A 17,088-nucleotide genomic window follows, 5' to 3' on the forward strand; every position below is an offset into this window, starting at 1 on the left:
ACAGTCAGACTGCATGAATGTGCAGGGTTCAGCTCAGCACTTTTGCAGCCCTCCCATCCAGGTGTAAGTTCAGCTTAACCCTGGTGGGGCTGGGTAAGAGTGCTTGCAGACCCAGCAGCCTGGCTGCGTTACCCCAGAGATGTTCTCTCTGGGGCTGTGGTTTCCACCATCAGTGCCCAGGGCTTGTGAAGTGTAGGCTGCATGAGAGACGAGGCTCCATGGGCAGAGGTGACCAGGGCAGCTGGGCTCCACAGGATGAGATGGGCTGATCTACAGGGGGGTCTGTGGGGTGAAGCACTTTCCTCCCAGGGAGCTGCTACGCGTGTAGGGCTAGCTGTCACACTGCGATGGGCATCTCTGACTGTGGTCGTTGCCTGTCTCCTCCACTCCGTGTAAGCAGTTTGACAGTATTCTTGAGTGCACTGGGACCTATTCACCTCCCGAGACTGCACAGAAAAGATTAACAAATGCATTAGGCAAGTACAGCAAGGCAAGGAGGAGCTGTAGACATGAGCAGCTGAGTGGGACCTTATGCTGCCCCAGGCACAGCTTTGCTACCCCCTCCCCTGGTGTGCTGGGGACAGCCCAAACCCCTTGTGCCATCCCTACCCTCTCCCCTACCTGAGGAGGGACATGTCCCATGCCCTGCGAGCTCCTGTACCCCGCCACTGCTGCCATGGGCAGGGGCTGGCAGCCTGTCACACAGCCTGATACACCAAGCTTCTCTTCACACCCTGTCAGGCGGCTGCTCAAGCGGTGAGAAAAACACTCCAGAGTCCTCTCTGGAGAGCTTGCCTTTATTTATTTCTCACTGGAAGCTGAGTGCTCTACTCCTCAGTAACTGGGAAAAACCCATGGCCATAATTTAGCAGAACATTCCCCCTGCCCCGAGGCTGGGACCTCGTGGAGGTGGGGGCACCACAGCCTCAGTGGGACATTGTGGTGTTACGGGCCACTCTTAGACCTGCCTGTCTTCACCTGGGTTGTGCTCCTGCTTTAGCTGCAGGAGCACCTGGGGCTTGAACTTGCCAAGGAGTTTTGTATGGACCCTGCCTGTGTGAGGGCAGCACGCCATGTTTCCGTGCAGGACATCCTAGGCTGTGTTTATCCTCAAGAAAAAGCTGTTCTGAATTAAGCCATGTACAGGGCTCAGCGGTGGGTGCCGCAGTGGTGAGATTGTACCTGGCAGGAGCCTGGCTCTTGCTGCGGTGTGGTAGGAGCTAAGGGGGGCTGTCATCTTCACCATTCTGTGGCTAGCACATGGAGGGTCCCTAACATCCAATCTCTGCCATCTTTTCCAGGGATGGAGGAATACACGTGCAGCTGGGAGCAGCAGGAGCACAGCACAGCCCCACAGGGATAGGTGTGAAGGTGGTTCCCTGTGAGGACACAGCAGAACCCCCGTAGACCCTGGAGGAGCGTGGGGTCTCGCTGGGAAGAAGAGAACTCCCCCTCCTTCCTTGCCAGCCAGGGCTGCCTGCTGCCCAGTCAACTACCACTTATCCAGGGGTCTGTACCGGGATTTGCAGCTCGGATCCTGGAGGTGCATTAGTGCCATAGAGCCTGACAGCAATGGGGGACCCCCCACAGAGGAGGGACATCCCTCCTGGAGGCCCTGCACACCTGTGAGCCCTGGCTGCTGGTGGCAGAGAGGGCGTGGGTCTGGGCTGCTCGGCCAGCCCAAGGTTGGGGGCAGAGCCACAGTGCTTGCAGGGCACAGCCAGCAAAGGGTGAGGAGTTGGGGTACGGTCTGCTGGGGTGGCCCAGAGCCCCCGGAGAGCGGAGCTGCCAGCTGAGCCACTGCTCCTCCAGGGACCTCTTCCTGAGGTTGGGGGACAGCGCTCGTGTCCCTGGGCTCACTGCAGATGTCCCCCCGTGCCCCCCCAGCACGACTGCTCCCCTAGTGCTGGCACAGAGGAAGGCTGCTCGTCTCACCATGGTGCTGCCGCCACCCGACAAGCGCCACGTCTGTCTGACCACCATTGTCATCATGACCAGCATGGCCTTCATGGATGCCTACCTGGTGGAGCAGAACCAGGGGCCCCGCAAGATCGGTGTCTGTATCATCGTGCTGGTGGGGGACATCTGCTTTCTCATCGTGCTGCGCTACGTGGCAGTATGGGTGGGGGCGGAGGTGAAGACAGCCAAGAGGGGCTATGCCATGATCCTCTGGTTCCTCTACATCTTCGTGCTGGAGATCAAGCTGTATTTCATCTTTCAGAATTACAAAGCAGACAAGAAGAACCTGGAGACGGTGGCCAGGAAAGCCCTGACCCTGCTTCTCTCCATCTGCGTGCCAGGGCTCTACCTGGTGCTGGTGGCCTTGGACAGCATGGAGTACATACGGACCTTTCGGAAGAAAGAGGACTTGCGGGGGCGCCTCTTCTGGGTGGCCCTCGACCTGCTGGATATCTTGGACATCCAGGCCAACCTGTGGGAGCCACACAGGACTGGCCTGCCCATCTGGGCAGAGGGGCTCATGTTCTTCTACTGCTACATACTCCTCCTGATCCTGCCTTGCGTGTCCCTCAGTGAGATCAGCATGCAAGGGGAGCACATTGCCCCACAAAAAATGATGCTCTACCCCGTCCTCAGCCTGGTCACTATTAACATTGTCACCATCTTCATCCGGGCCATCAACATGATCCTCTTCCAGGACAGCAGGGTCTCCACCATCTTTATCGGCAAGAACATCATCGCGATCGCCACCAAGGCGTGCACCTTCCTTGAGTACAAGCGGCAGGTGAAGGAGTTCCCCCAGAACGCCATCGCCCTGGAGCTCCAGCAAAACTCTCTCTCCCATAACCAGACCATCCACAGTGCACAGGGCATCCCCCACGAACCATCACCCACCAGCGAGATCCTCGACACATGAGGGACCACGCCCGGCTGCGCATTGGTTCAGATAGCCCCATGCTGAGCAGAGGAAGGATACTGCTTTCTTGCTGTGCGGGGCGAGTGCTACGCGAGAGAGAGGGCTCTTCTAGGCACAGAACACCAACCACATTTTAATTGAGCTATGGAGTGTCCCCTAGACGTCTTCATCTCAGGTATAACCCTAGGAGTCCTCCAGACAAACCAAATGAACTTGCAAAGGACCTGAACCAGCTAACCCTCTCCCTCCCTCCACCTTCTCCCCATCTCAGCAAAGACCAGTAAGGTTGCAATGTCCCTTTTTACTCCTCGAGCACCTCACCTTTACTCCAAGCCTGGAACGAAGATTTTATTACTGGAGATCTTTTTATGGAGTGGGGACAGGGCATAGGTGTATGGGTTTGGGGGGAGGGTGGGACGTTTGAACTAGTAAACCCTGTGATCGTAGATGTCTCTTATCTCCAATGGTTGTGTTTACAGTTTCCTATTTATAAGGCTCCTGGGGGCTCCCGGGCTGTCCCAGGGGCCGATGCCTGTGTGGTGGGTGAGAGCAGCAAGCCCTGTGGTGGGGAGCAGGCCTGGGGGCTGGCATGGGTCCCCCGCCCCGGGACGAGGGGGCTGCACCAGCACCTGAGCACCACCTCGACTCTGCTGGGAGCAATATTTGACAAGCTAAAGCTAATCTAATGCTGGTGTTTTATGTATTTCATTCACTCCAAACAACTCAGCACAATATTTCTATTTTTAGAAGGATCTCTCTGCCTCTCCTCCCTGCCTGCAGCAGCCGGTGCAGCCTCCCTGGCCCCGCTGGCACTGCCGCAGGCGGGCACGGGCACCTGGGAGGGCTTCCTAATAAGGATGGCAATGACGCGTTGCACTCCAGCATCGAGCGTTTATAAAGAGGGCTGCTTTCCACAGCTACTATATTTTTAAAATAAAATATTTAAAAAAAAAAACTGAACCCGAAAGAGAGCCAGGAAGGACGTGCTGCCCCAGGCAGGTGGCTGACCTCAGGGATGGGCATAGATCTCCTCCACCGGCGTGTTTAGTGGTGAGGGGCTCGGCCGGCCGTGGGCAGTGGGGTGAGAAGCAAGGGCCAGCTGGACAATAAAAGCCCCGTGAGAGCAATGGCTTCTGGTGGTTTCTTTTCTGCCAGCGTGTGGAGGGAGGGGGGCAGCTTGAGGAGCAGCTCCCATATGACCCAGATCATTTGTCACCTCCTATATCCACCTCCTCTGGACCTCCAAGTGCCATCCTGAGGGGCTGCACTCATTGAGTGGTGGGTGCAGAAAGCAAATAAATCATTTTTCCTGCTAAAATGCTGCCCCAGTGGTTGAGCACCTCTCCGCTGCCTGCACCTGAGGGGAGCTGCAAGGAGATAAGCAGAAAAACTCTATTGTGAACATGCTGAAGTGGGGTATTTTTGCTTTTTCTAAACCAAACATTTAATTTTGAGGAGATGGAATGAAATGCCTGATGCTGGTTACATCTCTCTTCCATATTTTGTCCTGGCTCTGCTCTCCGAATTTGACCTGAATCCACAAATCATTTTAGTGTCCATCTTTTCAGCCCATCGTGGTGTCTGTCCAAAACGTTTCTCCCAGCTCTGATATAGCCTTCCAAATTTAGGACCAGGCAATATCACAGCACTGCTTGTCCATGCTGTCACACAGGAATGACTCTTGGGGGGAGGGGGGGGTTCTCTACTGGGAATTAATCTGCTGAGAAATGAAAGAGTATCTTTGCCAACAAAAGTGAGTTTGCAGTAGATTTAGCCAACTGGAAAAGTTTCTTCCTCCTTCCTTTAAGAGAACATGAGAGAAGGAGGGCAGGTGATTTAAAAGGTATTAGCAGAAGTTAATTAAATTGCTAAATTATTCTGGAATACCTATGGAATTACATATTACATCTCTACTGGTGCCATTAAAGTACATGCGATTAACATCAGTACAATTAACTCCCAAGTATCTAATAACATTCTGCCACTCTTTTAGGTAATTAATTTATGAGCATTTGTTTTACAGCTCTTCCTCAGAACTGGGAGGAAGGAAAACCTGTGGGTGCTGGAGGCAAGGTGCTGCTGGCTCCAGCACAGTGCTGGGCAGCCTGGGGCTGGGATGTGCTGCCTCGGGCAGCCCACCATTGGACTGCACCCACAGCAGTATTTTGTCCTGGGGATAAAATAAATTGCCCAGGGGTTACTCTGACAGGTTGTGTCAATTTTTGTTCTGTCTCAAGCTGATAGCTAGCTCTGCAGCCATGACTTATATTGGAATAAGCTAATACATCCCTTGAGCCTGATAGGTTGCTGAGGTTGCTAGGGGGCATGTCCATCTGTGCTCCCTGATGAAGCCTGCATGGAAAGGGAATAGTGCTTTATCCTCCTGGGGCCGTAAACTCCAAGCAAGCTTAGGGGTCCCCACAACCTTTTCCCCAAGGCTGCAACACCCCTCTTTCCCCTGCTGACATGGGGTTGTTATCTTTGTGGAGAGGAGTGTCCTTGGGGAAGGGTTTTCCTGAGACCCTGCATTAGGAGCAGCAGTGGGTGGAGAGGTCCTGGAGGTGATGCTCACCCGGGATGTGGTGCGTTTCACCGCTCTGGTAAGGTACCTGAGCCCACTGGTACTCGAAGCCCCTTCTGTGGCAAAGGGAGGGAGGAGAGGATTTTCTGCTGTTCTGCTGTTCAAGATCCCCCAGGGGCTCTGTGTGCATCATGTTTCTTACTCAGCAAAACAACCCTTTCTTTTCAAAGCCATCTTGGAAGCAAGTGTTACAAGCTGGCCCCTCCACAGCAGCAGCCAGAGAAAGGCTGGAAGCAGGGGGAGAAGAGCTGGCTGGGAAAGGCAGTGCAGTGGGTATCTGTGAGCATGGCAGAGAGCCAGAGCAGCCAGCAAAGACCTCTGAGACACAGAGACCAGCGCAGCAATGGGAGCACTGCAACTGTTCTTGCCTGGTCCTTGCTGAGGACAATGCAAGCTGCTGCCTTCTCCCTGAAGTCCAGCCCTGCCCAGCAGAGGCAAGACCCCTGGGAGCCGTGGGACTGGCAGGAGGGATGGCACAGTGGCGGTGGTTGCAGAGGCTGAGCAGGTTGACTGGGTCCCAGCCTGGCTCTTTGTTAGGGGAAGGTGATATTTTGCTGCAGGCGATGAGAACTATAGGAAACAATTAAAACTAAATAGGCTGGAACTGAGCAATTTTTCAGCTTTCCACTGAGAAGGTGTGTTGGCAAGAGAGCTCCTTTGTGAAATGCGAAATCCTCCTGGCAAGCTGTAGAATCCCTCTTGCTGAAGTGAAAGCAGCATCACAATAATGCCGATGCCAATTCTCAGCCCTCCAGTGGAATCCCTTGATGCCCTTCAAAACATGTTATGTGCACAAGGGAGCCCATGCCCTCGGCCAGGAGAGGATGGTGGCCCAACCACTGCTGTCCTACCAGCTACCAACCCATGAGGCAGTGCTGAAGTGAATGCCTCCTTCCAAGGCAAGCAACAACCTCCAGAGAAGCCAAGTCCACCCCATAGCTTGCGGGGGACAGCAGAACAATGGCACCCTCTGGAGATGCAAAATTTGAGCCTCTCTGAGCCCTCCTGTCAGGCTGGTCCCAAAGACAGCCAATTGTTCCCGTTCTGCACAGCCACCAATGATCTACAATCACTCCCTGGGCAGTGGGGTTGAGTTGGGCTGGATTGAACCCACCCACTTCCCAAGCATTGCAGAACTGCAGAATAGGAGCTTATAAGTAAGCAGAGCAAACCAAGCCATACTAGGCTGCTGCAAAGCATCAAGCCTAGGCAAATCCAGCTGGATCCTGTCCCCCCTGACAAACATTTGGATGACAGGCAGCAGCAGGCTTATGCTGCTGTGTGCCCAAGACTGTCTGTGAGAAGAGCCTGGCCCCAGCTCCGGTAGCCCAACAGCCTCCTGGAACCCACAGTACCTCCACCCTTCTTGCTGCCTCAGGTGGAACCACCAGATATTTTATCTTGCTGAGAGCTCCTACTGCTGTGTTGGCCTGTGTGCCAGCGAGCTCCACAGCCAAGGCCACCAGGAAGGAGAGTGGGATGAGAGCTGTCACTTTTCTTTGCCGGGGTCCTGGCAGCTCTCACGTGTCCTGCTTGTCCTCTGATGGTCTCCTTTTGGCAAACGAAAATACCTGATGCTGCAGCCCCTGCATGAGGCTGGTGTCAGGCACCGAGCCGAAAGCGCCCGGCAGTCCCACAGCCAGATTCTTCATCTGAGCACAGCACTGATGCCTTTGCAGGGTCTGAAAGTGCATAGGAGGGTTTGAGAGAAGAAAGACACCCACAGGGGCAATGCAGCACAAGGATGGCCCTGCGGGTAAACCAGCTCTCTGCAGAGCAAGTCTTTGCCAGCCACACATCAAGATCAGGGTGCCTGGGAATGTGCTGCTCTCCTAGGCCAGCATCTGTTCCTTTTTCCTGAGGTTTAATTGTTGTTCCCACTGTGGTCCTTCCAAGAGCACCAGCTCCCTTGCAGCCCCATGCACTGTCACCTCGGACCTTATAAAAAATGAGTAATTTCTTTGTTGTTGTTCAATCTGGGTTAATTTGTTGAGCGGAGGGAGACTGAAAATTTGTGCCAATTATTTTTTTCCTTCTGCCTGTCCTAGATTCACTGCACTTTTTTAGCTGATGCCAATGCTGCAATAAAAAAAAAAAAACAAAAAACAAAAAACAAAGGGCAGATGTCCAGAGCACTGTAACAGCAATTCCCATCCTACTAAACTCCTCATGCCCAGGCTCTGTGGCAAAAGTTTGAGTTTCTCATTAAATTAATCCTAACTTTGAATGCCCTGGATTTTTCAGCTGTGTCTGGTTTTTAGGTCTGGCACCCTTGAAGGATAATACCCGTTTAAGTTACTGATTCAGGCTTGCTCATTTAATTTCACCTTAATAAAGATTTTATGTGGTTTTGACATGTTCAGTGTCTCAAATGTATTGACACAGCAGCCTGAAGAAGCATTATGACCATAATGGCTCAGGAAGCATTAAAAGACCCTGGCAAGGTATATTGATTGCCCTCTTTTATAGTTGTTTGAAGACAAAAGCCAGTCAGAGAGAATAGCAAGTACTGTAGTTTGTATTTATGTGAGCTTCCCTGACATCGCAGCATTTCATATGCAAAAGGCATTTGCAAACATCTCTCTCCAAGTTCTTCATCAGCATGTGAAGAAGCAGTGGTCCTGTGGCTGGAATGCTGCCAGGAGGGGAATTTTGAAGGAAAAATGCTGCAAATTGCAGAAAACTCACCTCAAAAAAAGTGGCATCAAAGCATAAATAAATAAATAAATACATGAAGAAGATGCCCAGATCCCCCTCACTGGTGTAACCCAGAAGAAAAGCCCACAGGCTGACCATGGCTCACTGGAACCTCACTGTAACATGTTGAGGGAAGTAGTAAATTATCTTCTGAAATCTGTCCTTATAGCTGTGGGTTTCCCGTCGACTCTTCCCAGCATCTGTGTGAAAAAGCAAATGTGCTACAGGCATGCTACACTAAGTGCATCAGGGATAAAGATTAGTTGACTGATTTATTGGTAGGGGTATGAATGTACTTCGAAGGTGAGAGAGGAGCATAGTTAGCGCCTCATGACAAATACTTGCACACAAACATGCACCCCAGAGGCCCATGTGCAGCCACCTGCCCAATTGCTAATGGCAGGATTTTTTTAAAAGACAGTTTACTAATTGCAGCTAGTTTTCTCCAGCCCAAGCAAGGGTGAATTCTGTCCAAAGGAGCCATGCACCAAGGAAGAAAACTGGCTGCAGCAAACCAGAACCATCTCTAACTGTATGGCCACCCGCTGCTCCGCCAGGCGGTGCTGATGCGGGCTCTGCCCTCTGCACCAGCCCAGCATGCGGGTGCAGGAGCCAGTGCTGGGCTCCTTCTTGGCTTCTGAGAAGAAGAGGCAGGTCAACAGAACACATTCAGTGAGGGGACTGGCCCAGACCGAGGTCCAAGGAAGGACTTTCCTTCTTCACCATTAAAGCACGATGTGGCAGAAGAGAGATATTGCTATGACACCAGATCAACATTACGGGCCATAAGGCCAGCAGACATGAGGTATGCAGAGGGCCATAGCCACAAACCCGTTTCCTAGTGCCTTTACATTGCCATAGCTAAGTGATGACTCTTGCTTGGCTCACCGGGACTCCCTTGCTTCTCCAAATCTGCCATGAAATAATAGCCCATTGCCTGCAGGAGCTCGCAGGGCTGAGGATGCCGAGAAGCACTGCATGGCACCTTGAGCATGCGAGGCACATCCTCCCACACCCTGGGTGGGCCATGCCAGCAGGCATCTAATAACCCAGCATCTCAGCTCCCAGGGCTTTGCACATGAAGCCTGTTCTGCCCAGCAGAATAAATACCTCAAGCAGAAAAAGGCACTGTTTCCCTTTTTTTGTGCTAGTGCCAAGGAGAACTTAGTATTCAAAAACTGTTTTCAGATGTTTCACTTCACAGCTGGTGAATGAACTCAGAGAACTCAATAAACCTCTTTGTAAGAAATTATCTCTCATTAATCTCTCCGGTGAGGCTGGCACCTGGAATAACATAAATCTTTACCTGCACATACTAGGAGACAAGGGAATGGGCCATAGGCAGCAAGCGTGTTACACTGGGAGAGTCCCAAGCACCAGATAAAGAATAAATCCTCATAAAATTTTCCTCCTGATCTCCTTCTGGGAAGAGGACATCAGTCCTTGGAGGAGCTGGATCCTTGGAGGAAGGGCTTTTATCAAGAGATAGGGCAGCATAAGGCATTCAAGCATTCTGTGGGCATTTTTGGGATAACCTCTCCTTTCCACCAGAGGTTTTAGGAAATGTCCAAAAGCTTTAAATGTTGCTGCCTGCTCAGGAACAAACCGCTCCAGAAGGACTGTCGTCTTTCGTCTCCCTGCCTCATCCCCACTAACTGCTTTGGAGACCACATGCTTTCTGCCTCGCCCTTATCCACAGCAATAAGCTGGGCTGGCTGGGCTGGAGCATGCCATGCACCTCCAGCATGTATGATCACACTTCTACAAGCCTCACAGCTATCAAACCCATCTCCCTAAGGCAGGACATCTCTGAAGAATGCTGTGTTTGGATAGGAGAAAGATGATTTGTGTAAGCCCTTGAAGTGCTAGGGTTGAACCCCCAGCCCTGCATGAGGGTTGGCACATGGATGATGTCCACAACCAGGCAAGAAAGACCCTCCTAATTGGTTTTCACCCAGTCTGGCCAGCCTTGGGTGGGAACTGCTGAGACCACCACCAGATGCCCCCACCTTCCACATTAACTTGGAGGCAGGGCAAGAAGCCATCTCTATAAGAACCAACTCTGGTTGCATGGGAGTTGAGAAGTTTCCTTATATAGTGCATGTGCTGTGTGGGGGTTCTGGCTATTGGAAGGGCTTCCTGACTCTTTGTGGCAAGTGGAGTTCCCAGGATGGCAGGGCCAGAACATGAAGCTGTCTCTGAGTCCCTGCTATAGAACTGGGTTCATGGCCTGGCTGCTACCATGGCCCATGGCTTGGCTCAGCTCCTTGCCTGGCTCACTCCTTTCTTCATGTCCTCTGTGGTGGGTGAGTGCATTGACTTGTTCCTCTCTCTGGTTGTCTGGCACTTTGGATCTCTGGTGTGTGATGTGGGAGTGGAGGGATGAGTCTGGCTGCTGGTCTGCCTGTTAATGATAATATCATTCTATCATTGGCATTAATGCCAATATCATATTGGGCAAGTGGTCAGCAGAAAAGCCTTGAACAATTTGCCATAGAAATACTGTCCAGAGTATTCTCCCTTGCATGGGATTTTGAAGTTTATTTCTGTGTCCTTTGCTTTGATGCAACAGATGGCAGGGAGATATGGTGGCCCAGAATATTAATACTTCCCTCCAGCATCCATGTCCTCGGCATCTGGCATCTCTATGCTCTTGCTGAACACCATGCAGCCTCATCTCCTGTCTCAGGGGTGTGTTCTTCCTGTGGCATCTAGGAATTACAACATGTGGCTCTGCCTGCAGTGGCCCTCTCAGGGACAGGGTATTTTGCATCAGGAAGGCTGCAGGGCAAAGTCTGGGGCTGGGAATTGGAGATGTGGCTATGCCAGAAATATTGGCCATCTTGCCCAACTGGGAAACTAATGAAAAAAAAACCACAGTGAAACATCTGTTTTGCAATCACAGCCACCGCATTGCTCTCTCTGTAAAGTGTATTCAGGCCGTGTTTTAAGAGCTGTCTTTTACTGATGCCTGACTTCCCATGACCAGTGTCCAATGAAGCGCAATTAAGCATTTGATTTGGTAAAACACATTTCTTCAAGCAATAACTGGGTGAAGGATCTTCCACCATAATGTCAATATATGAATTTGTACCATGGATAAGTGTGTCATAAAAATCCCTCTGCTCCCCTGTAATGGCTCCCGTCCCCCTGTTCCTGGTTTGTTGCAGCAGCTCTCTGCATGGCAGGGCTGTGAAGCATTGCATGGCTGGAGTTCCCAGCTCATGGGTAACCAGAGCCAAGCTCAGCTGGGCATGGCCCTTCAGACATCCCCAGCTAACAGGCTGTGGCAAAGGGCTGCAAGCCATTCCGAAAGGATAAAATTATAAAGCTCACAAGCTTAATAATATGAGCCCCAGCACTCACAGATAAATTTAACAGTGACCACTTAAGAGAAGTGCTGCCTGAACTGTAATATTTTATGAGATGCTGAATAATATGCCTTTCTCAGACCCAGGGAGGCCTATAAAAGCCAGGGGGATGAAGACCAGAGTTTTATCCCTCTCCATCTCTGCGTAAGGAGCTGGCATTATGCTGCCCATGAAGTGTGGATGGCTGTGGGTCAAACACCTCCCAAGCACAATGCTGAAAACCAGCCACACATTTTCTGCTGGAAACATGATGCCATGAGCCCAGTGGGTACCCTGCAGCCTGTGCCACCTCTGCTTCTGAGCATTGCTTTCCATGGTTGGATGTGCCTTGCAAAATCCTCTCCCTGATGCCTCACACCTCTGCCAGGCATCTTCCAGGGGCTCCACTTGATGGAGTGATTTCTTCATTAATTTTTTAAGGTAAAAATTTGCATCTATATTATGTGCTAAAGACATGAGTGCTGTGGGGTTCAGGGTTTAAAAGGCAGCAAGTGCTCATAGCAGCTGTGCCTGTGTCATTCTAACACAGAAAATATAACTGCTCTTTGATTTGTGTTCTAACAAGAGCAGTGCCAGGTTCGGGGTGCACACAGTTGTAAGGGAAGGGAGGGGCTTTAATAGCTGGCTCTGTTCTTCTTCTGGGCTCAGGTGGGATGCTGGAAAGGTTGCCAATGCCTGCAGTCAGCTAATATCTGGGGCCTTGTGGAGAGATCAGCAGTGGTGCTGGGAATGCTCTGACTGCAGCAGATCTCCTTGACTACAAACCCAACCTTTCCAAATCACCCTGGGCATTTGCTTTTGTCAGGATTGAGTTTACAACATGTTTCTGCTTTTTCTTTTTCCCAAACATCCCTCTGCAAACCATCCAATAGCCCCTTTCAGATTTCCTGTCTGTCCCTGGAAGAAACCCTTGCCCTGTCCTGCTTAAGCCCTGCCATGGTGCACATTTAATCACTCTTCTACTGGGCTGAGCAGCTTACCATGCCTGTCTCCTCTAGCCCAGGTCTTGGCAGGGCACGTTCCCAGCAGCATGCCAGCCCTGGGAGGGGTGAGATGCATCTAATGCAGTTCTTGGGGAGCATGGTAGCAAGCTTGGCATTTAATCTACTGCAGCACCAAATGGAATTTAGCAAAGGAACTACCTGTAATTGTCCCTGCCTAAAGAACTATTAAATATGTCCTTCAACTCACTCCTGAAGGAGATGTACTATTTTAATGGGCATCTCAGGAAAGAAAAACTCTCTGTAGAGCATTAGGTTTGAGAACCAAAAGCAATCCCACCAACACACAATATCAAGTTTGATTGACAAGGCCAATACCCACAAACCATGCTGATTGACATTAATTAGTCTGCCAGACTTTAATTGCTTCTGATAGTGTCCTACATCACTCTGATTAAAAAATTAGTCCCATAAAAAAAAATAAATTAACAAAATCAGTGTTGGGAAGATCTCAGCTGGGGCCTGGGATTTCATACTCAATACCTCCACTCAAGGAGCATGGACAGATTTCTTCAGGAGGGCATCATGGGGCAGGGAAGAAGCCTTTCAGCCTAACAGTTATAATAAACTTCTGCTCAAATATTTTTCCTTTTGCCCAGGTCCCATCATGTCCCTGCAGGAGCCCCCCACACCCAGCCCAGCAGATGCACACCCACCATGCCACATTCCGACCTTCAGAAGCACTGATGAGCTGAGGAGCAGCTGATGGGGCACAGAGGAGGCTAGTTGCTGCTCCCTGTGGTGCAGAGGGTGTGGGTGGTCAGGCTGGGGGTCAGCTCACCTGGGCTCAGTTTAACAGCCAGCTTTTGGAGCTGGAGCTGGCTGGCTGAGTGGACCCAGTTGAGATGCCCTCCAGCACGGCTGCTCCTGGAGCCCCCAACCTCCTTGCAAGCTTGAAGTGCTAACCAGAGCCAGGACCAAGTCATCCTCCTCTCTTTCCATCTCTTTTCCCTTTGCATTTGATTGCATTTGCAAATGCATCCTATGCTGCACCCTCTCTGCTCCTCTGTTGTCCTGCCTCTGCCCACCTTGCTGTTCAGCATTTTGTGAACTGTGGGGCCCAGGGAATGCCTCCCCTGCCCTACTTCTCACTCCCCTCAGACAACTTTCAGGAAGCCTCTGTTTTGTGTGTCCTGCAGAGGTGTGCTGCAGCAAGGTGGCCTCATGCAGGGTGTGAGGCCAGGGACAGAATGGGGTCTTTTTCCTAGGGACAGCCCCAGCGTGGGATGAGCACTGCTCCATTCAGTGCTCATGTGCAGGCTGAGTGGCTCAGCAGGAGAGTCCTCCCTTCACTCTCTGCTTCCCTTCTCTGTCGCTCGGTTTTGCCCAGCTGCAGCAAGAGGGTCAGCAAGCAGCAGGACAGGAGCGGGGAGGCACCAGCCTGCCAAGAGATGAAGGGCAATGTTGAAGAGCAGCCTTGACTAAGAAAGAGGGGATGAGAAGTCCCAATGGATGAGTCTCTGGGAAGAGCAACTCATTGGTTCTTTACAAAGCAAGGGCTTTTGGGGAGTGCATCACCTCTTCGCTCCTTCTGTTGCCTACAAACCAGAGCTGAGGAGCTATGTGAAACGCACAGTTCCCATGGCAGCCAGCAGCAGCTCCCAGACCAATAAAACCAGGATATGATCACACTCTATTAGTTTGATGATATCATTTATAGTTGACTTAGAATTGCATCCCATCTAATTAAAAGGGAGCTACTTGTGAAAAGCGCAAGAGCAGAAAAAGGCAGCGAGGATCGTTGCCCTGAGCCCCGTGCCTGCACAGCTGTCTTGTCCGTGAATGGCTTTTTATTTCCCGCTTCCCATTGGAGCTAATTTCATCCATCACCAGAACCAATGTGACTCATGCCCCCAGCAAGACACAGATGCAACGAGAAAGCACTGAGAGGGAGGGGAAAGCACCATTCTCTAGAGCCAGTGTCATCTGGAGCTCCTCTTCTCTTGTCTTTAATTATGTTGTCCTGCCTCCTGGGTTTCTCAGGGGCTTGTGCTTCTGCAAAGCCAGGGGAAAGCAGGCAGTGGAAACAGAATCATCCTCCTCTTCCTTGTTGCAAGCAGAGTGGCACAGGGCTGGCTCAAGAGCACTGGCTAAAAGGCTTCAGGCTAGAGATCTAGGAGAAGGTAGAGATTCCACAGAGGTACGTGTCTTCGTGGCAAACTATCCTCTTGTGTCCTCCTGAAGATGGCAAGGAGCTAGAACACACCTGGGAACTCTCTGGAGCCCATCTTAGTTGGGCAGATGATGCTTTCCTGTGTTTCACGGCAGGCCTTTGCAAAGCTGTGTCAGCATGGAGCAATGCAGCTAGTCAATCCACTAAGGAAGTCTGCCTGGGCAGAAGCATTGCTTCTTTCACAGGCAACTAATTGCCACAGTAAATGAGGTGCTGGAAAACATCTGGAGGACGTAGGTCATGCTGATGAAGAAAACGCAGGCAGAGGGGTCCCTGGCATCTCAGAGCCCCACGGAGCCACTGCAGCTGCAGTGGCCACAGCCTTGCCTTCCTCACGAGGGGAAGAAGGAGCAGTGGGCTCTCCAACCTGCACCAGCAGCACTGTGGGTTGCTTGTACAACTGTGGGCATCACAAGGACTGCCAAGGACATGCAGGCTCCTGAACTATTTAGGTGCTTTTGAAAGATGTGTCCTCTACTCCTGAGCAAAAGCACCTAAAGAGCTACCAGCCTAGATGATCCCAGAGCCACTGAAGCAGTGCTCACGCCCAAGGGTCTCCTGATGCTGTAGCATCAGCAAGGAGCTCCTCTCCTTACTCCCATCTACTAGCCTGCAACATTTTCATCACAAGCTGCTTTCTCAAAGCTGCCCTGGAGGGTTTGTGAAGGCCCTAGCAGCACTAATCACAGCTCTTCAAGATTGAAGTGATATGAGCTCTTGCTTTCCTTAAGGACTTGTTAACTGGAGCACTCTCCAAGGAAAAAGCTGTGCAGGATGCACAGTGTGGCAGAGGAGCAGCTTTCACTGGGCTCAGGCTCAGAGGTGCACAGGAGAGGGGAGTTCATGCTGCAGGGGCACAGCAAGACCCCTTATCTAGTATCCACCCTATGCAGGGACCCCTGCAGGCCACGGCCCCAGCAGACTGGGCACAAGCTCTTCCTTGCTCACCCCCTGGCTAATTATGGAGTGCAGCATCCTACTGTCTGTCCTTCAAGGTGACCACCAGCACCTCTCAGCATTATCACCCAGCTGCTCCTGCTGCACCTACACTTACAGGTGAGATTTTCTGGGCCATCAAAGCATGCAGGGCTGGCCAGCAGTCCCCATCCAGAGAGCAGAGACCTGCTTGCCTTTCAGAGCGTGATAATAGAGCTGTGAAATTTCAGCGGCTTTATTCTGCAGGCAGCCTCCAGCACACTGGTGTTGTCAGAGAGATTGCAAAGTTGTCTGTTCTCACACGACATTAGATGTGCTCATTGCAGGCTCTCGCCTCTCGTGTGAGTGGCAGCATCTCCTTGACAGATCCGGGATCTGCTCATCAGAAGTTCATCTGCAAGCCTGGGGTGCTCAGCCTGCAGGCTTCACAAAGACTGTCTCCTCAGTGCCTTTCTTCTAGATGCTAAAGCTTAATCTCTCATGCTTTACGTCCACCTGAAATTCACAGTTCGATGTGCATCTGCCTGTCAGAAAGATGCTACCAACAGCCTCTGGCTTCTCCTCTACTGGTGAATTTGGGGACCATCTCCCAGCAGTGCTGTACAGCCTTTGGCATGGGAACCTTCCCTGCTACCCAGGCTGGTGCTTCTCCCCTTAAGCCCATAACCTCTATGTTAAACTTCTTAATTTAACATGCCATCTAAATGACGTATATATTGAGATCCAGGACCATCTTTCCGTCTCATTTGAGGCCATTGCCAGACTTCATCTTACAGATGCTAAATGCAGACATTTATTCCCCCTACAAAACACCTGCTTCCTGGGCTTTCAGCATCATGCTGCTGCTGCTCTCCTGCCCAGGAAGCAGAAACCTGAGCAGACCCCCATCACCTCCCAAGAAAGCCATCTCGGTGGGACTGGTTGAACAGTCTGTGAGTCACACCTTGACCAGGATGCAGTTATTAGGTAGGATGTTTTCCATAAGCCCTCTGCTTTTGCAGGCTGCCTCTGCTAGCTTCACTCTGACACTTAGAGGGGACATGGTGGCATCCTGAGTCACACCAGGGAGCAGGTTACAAATCCTGTGAATTATTTCACTTCTGTCCCTGATGCTTTCCCTGGTGGCAGCTCTGCTGATGGGGCATGGCCCACAAGCAGGCTTTTGCAGCTGGGGCTGGTCTCTGCTGCCACGTCCTCCCATTGGACCATCAGAGTCAGTAACTGGAACTGATGAACAGTTTAAAGCAAAGACTCAGTTTCCACATTAAAACATACTGCCAGGATGCAGGAAAATAAAGCAAACTTACAAAGCAGAAGCTGAACTATGCCCAAATGGGTTTTCTTTCCTGAGTTGCCTAAGAGATGTCAGTCACTTTTCAAATTATTTTCCCTAGCTGGGGATGATGAAGGAAGATGTCTGGGATGAAGGTGCCTTCTGCTGCCATCACGCAGAG

The 17,088-nt window shown here is 51.3% G+C and overlaps 1 protein-coding gene across 1 annotated transcript; it reads left to right on the top strand.

The window, feature by feature from the left end:
* The first annotated feature begins 1,776 nt into the window (after nucleotides 1–1,776).
* Nucleotides 1,777–3,362, top strand: LOC103769567 (transmembrane protein 121). The gene has a single exon (XM_008936780.1). The coding sequence runs from the start codon at nucleotides 1,937–1,939 to the stop codon at nucleotides 2,873–2,875; it is 939 nt and encodes a 312-aa protein (XP_008935028.1). The 5' UTR covers nucleotides 1,777–1,936; the 3' UTR covers nucleotides 2,876–3,362.
* The last annotated feature ends 13,726 nt before the right edge of the window (nucleotides 3,363–17,088 follow it).

Source organism: Merops nubicus, unplaced genomic scaffold (genome assembly GCF_000691845.1).
Source record: "Merops nubicus isolate BGI_N331 unplaced genomic scaffold, ASM69184v1 scaffold42423, whole genome shotgun sequence".
NCBI lineage: Eukaryota > Metazoa > Chordata > Aves > Coraciiformes > Meropidae > Merops > Merops nubicus.